Below are 2,500 nucleotides of genomic sequence, written 5' to 3'. Positions count from 1 at the left end.
TGAAGCAGAATTGCTTGAAAGGAATCCGACACCGATTAAAAAACACAACAACTACTTTGTTTGCTCCTTTGTTCACAGAACTTTGCTCCTTTGTTCACAGAACTTTGCTTCTTTGTTCACAGAACTTTGTTCCTTTGTTCACAGAACTTTGTTTTTATATTTGTTCCTTTGTTCACAGAACTTTGTTTTTATATTTGCTCCTTTGTTCACAGAACTTTGTTTTTATATTTGCTCCTTTGTTCACAGAACTTTGTTTTTATATTTGCTCCTTTGTTCGCAGAACTTTGTTCCTTTGTTCACAGAACTTTGTTTTTATATTTGTTCCTTTGTTCACAGAACTTTGTTTTATATTTGCTCCTTTGTTCACAGAACTTTGCTTCTTTGTTCACAGAACTTTGCTCCTTTGTTCACAGAACTTTGTTTTTATATTTGCTCCTTTGTTCACATAACTTTGTTCCTTTGTTCACAGAACTTTGTTCCTTTGTTCACAGAACTTTGCTCCTTTCTTCACAGAACTTTGTTTTTATATTTGCTCCTTTGTTCACAGAACTTTGCTCCTTTGTTCACAGAACAAGCTGTATGCAGTCGTGGGCCCACCCAGAGGAGGCAAGGTACAGGATATTGTTTGACTTTATTCCGTCTTCCGTTGTTGGTGCTGTTTTTTATCTTGATGTTCGTATGTCATATCCTGATTGATTGCAAGAGATAATGATCTTCGTATTTTTCCAATTGCATATCACTCTCGGCGTATGGGACTGTTACTGACTAATACATTTGGGATGTGTGTGTGTGTGTGTGTGTGTGTGTGTGTGTGTGTGTGTGTGTGTGTGTGTGTGTGTGTGTGAGAGAGAGAGAGAGAGAGAGAGAGAGCTTCCCCATATCTCGCTCATTGATTTATTGGTTTCTTTATTTATTTGTTTATTATAATAATAATAATAATAATAATAATAATAATAATAATAATAATAATGTACATTTATATAGCGCCCTTTCTCTTTAAGAGCTCAGGGCGCTTTACATGAAAGAAAAATATTGCAAGTTACATAAAACATTTATGACCACTCTTTCTCAACCTCCACCCCCCTCCCCCTCCACACACACTCTCCCCCTTCCATTCTACATACATCCAAAGTGAGCTGACATGGGCGGTGTTGGAGAACAAGGAAGCTGAGAGTGCTTATAGATAGGTTTTAAATAGATGAGTCTAAGCAGAAATAGAATCAGATGCACGGATATGATGAGGAAAATTGTTCCAGAAGTGAGGAGCTGCAAAGAAGAAAGAAGTTCACCATAGGTTCTTGTACTGACACGATAGTTTCTTGTATTGTTTGTTAATTTACTCACTCAGTCAATTGCTTACTTACTACCATCATTACAACACGAGAACACAAAGATTGGTATTGGAAATACAAAAGGAAGGGGGGGTGGGGTGGAGGGGAATACATCTTTCAAAGACAAGAACCTGAAGACAATTTGAATTTGATACAGGGGAAAAATGCCTTAAAAATTGAATTCTGTGTAATGGAGAGAACCATTTCTATCCTGATTTCAAACTTTGTCTAAGAAAGACAGCTATATATAACTTGACTTGAACTCTGTCCATAAGACGAGAGCCTTTTATTACTTAATTTTTAATTCTTTCTAAGGAAGAGACCCATTTTTAAATGAAATTTGAATTCTAAGGAAGAAAAGCATTTTCATACTTATTTCTAAATCTATTGTCCTTTCTGAGGAAGAGAGCCATTTTCAACTGAAATTTGAAATCTAAGGAAACAAAACATTTCTACTGATTTTTTTTATTTTCGTTGAGGATACATCTGAGACAAATTGAAGTTAAGGAAGACAGCCATACGTTACTTACGTCGATACGAAAACGTCGATAGGAAAACATAAAATTGAAGGCAGAAAAAATACAACAACAACAAGAACAAAAAAAAAAAAAAAGAAAAAAAAAAGGTAGTGCCTTCAGTGTAGCGACGCATCTCCCTTGGGAGAGCAGCCCGAATTTCACACAGAGAAATCTGTTGTGTTGGAAAGAGTAATACTGTATAATACAATACAATGCAATACAATACTTAATTGTCCATGGGGTAAGTTGATTATGGTAGGCAGTTGATTTTTTTTTTTTTTTTTTTTTTTGTGGCGGGGATGCGGGGGTGGTGGTGGTGGGGGGGGGGGGGTGGGAGGAATGATACAATATAATACAATACAATACTTACTAATCAGAATCTACCCCCACCCCACCACCTCGACCCTTCCCCCCTTCCTCCCACACACAGAGCTGCCTGTTGCTGGCCATCATCGGAGAGCTGGAGCGACAGAAGGGGCACCTGTTCCACCACGGGCACATCGGCTTCGTGCCCGCCGTGCCCTGGCTGTGCCCGGGCACCATCCGGGACAACATCGTCTTCGGGGCCGAGTTCTGCCAGACCCGCTACAACCAGGTCCTCTACGCCTGCAGTCTGACGCAGGTACGGGTGGTGGTGGTGGTGGTGGTGGA

The 2,500-nt window shown here is 39.2% G+C and overlaps 1 protein-coding gene across 5 annotated transcripts in view; it reads left to right on the top strand.

Moving 5' to 3' along the window:
• Positions 1 to 2,500, top strand: part of LOC143283707 (ATP-binding cassette sub-family C member 4-like) — a 168,581-nt gene that overhangs the window by 58,988 nt on the left and 107,093 nt on the right. For all 5 annotated transcript variants that reach the window (XR_013055442.1, XM_076589955.1, XM_076589956.1 and 2 more), the window contains 2 exons: positions 570 to 611; positions 2,280 to 2,471. Coding sequence is in view for 4 of the 5 variants with exons in the window: in XM_076589955.1 (XP_076446070.1) it covers positions 570 to 611; positions 2,280 to 2,471 (234 nt within the window). In the remaining variant the exon portion in view is untranslated. The remainder of the gene's footprint in view (positions 1 to 569; positions 612 to 2,279; positions 2,472 to 2,500) is intronic.

This window comes from Babylonia areolata, chromosome 7 (assembly GCF_041734735.1).
Source record: "Babylonia areolata isolate BAREFJ2019XMU chromosome 7, ASM4173473v1, whole genome shotgun sequence".
Lineage (NCBI taxonomy): Eukaryota > Metazoa > Mollusca > Gastropoda > Neogastropoda > Buccinidae > Babylonia > Babylonia areolata.
Note: the sequence above shows the minus strand (reverse complement) of the source record. Positions and strands in the feature narration are given on the sequence as shown.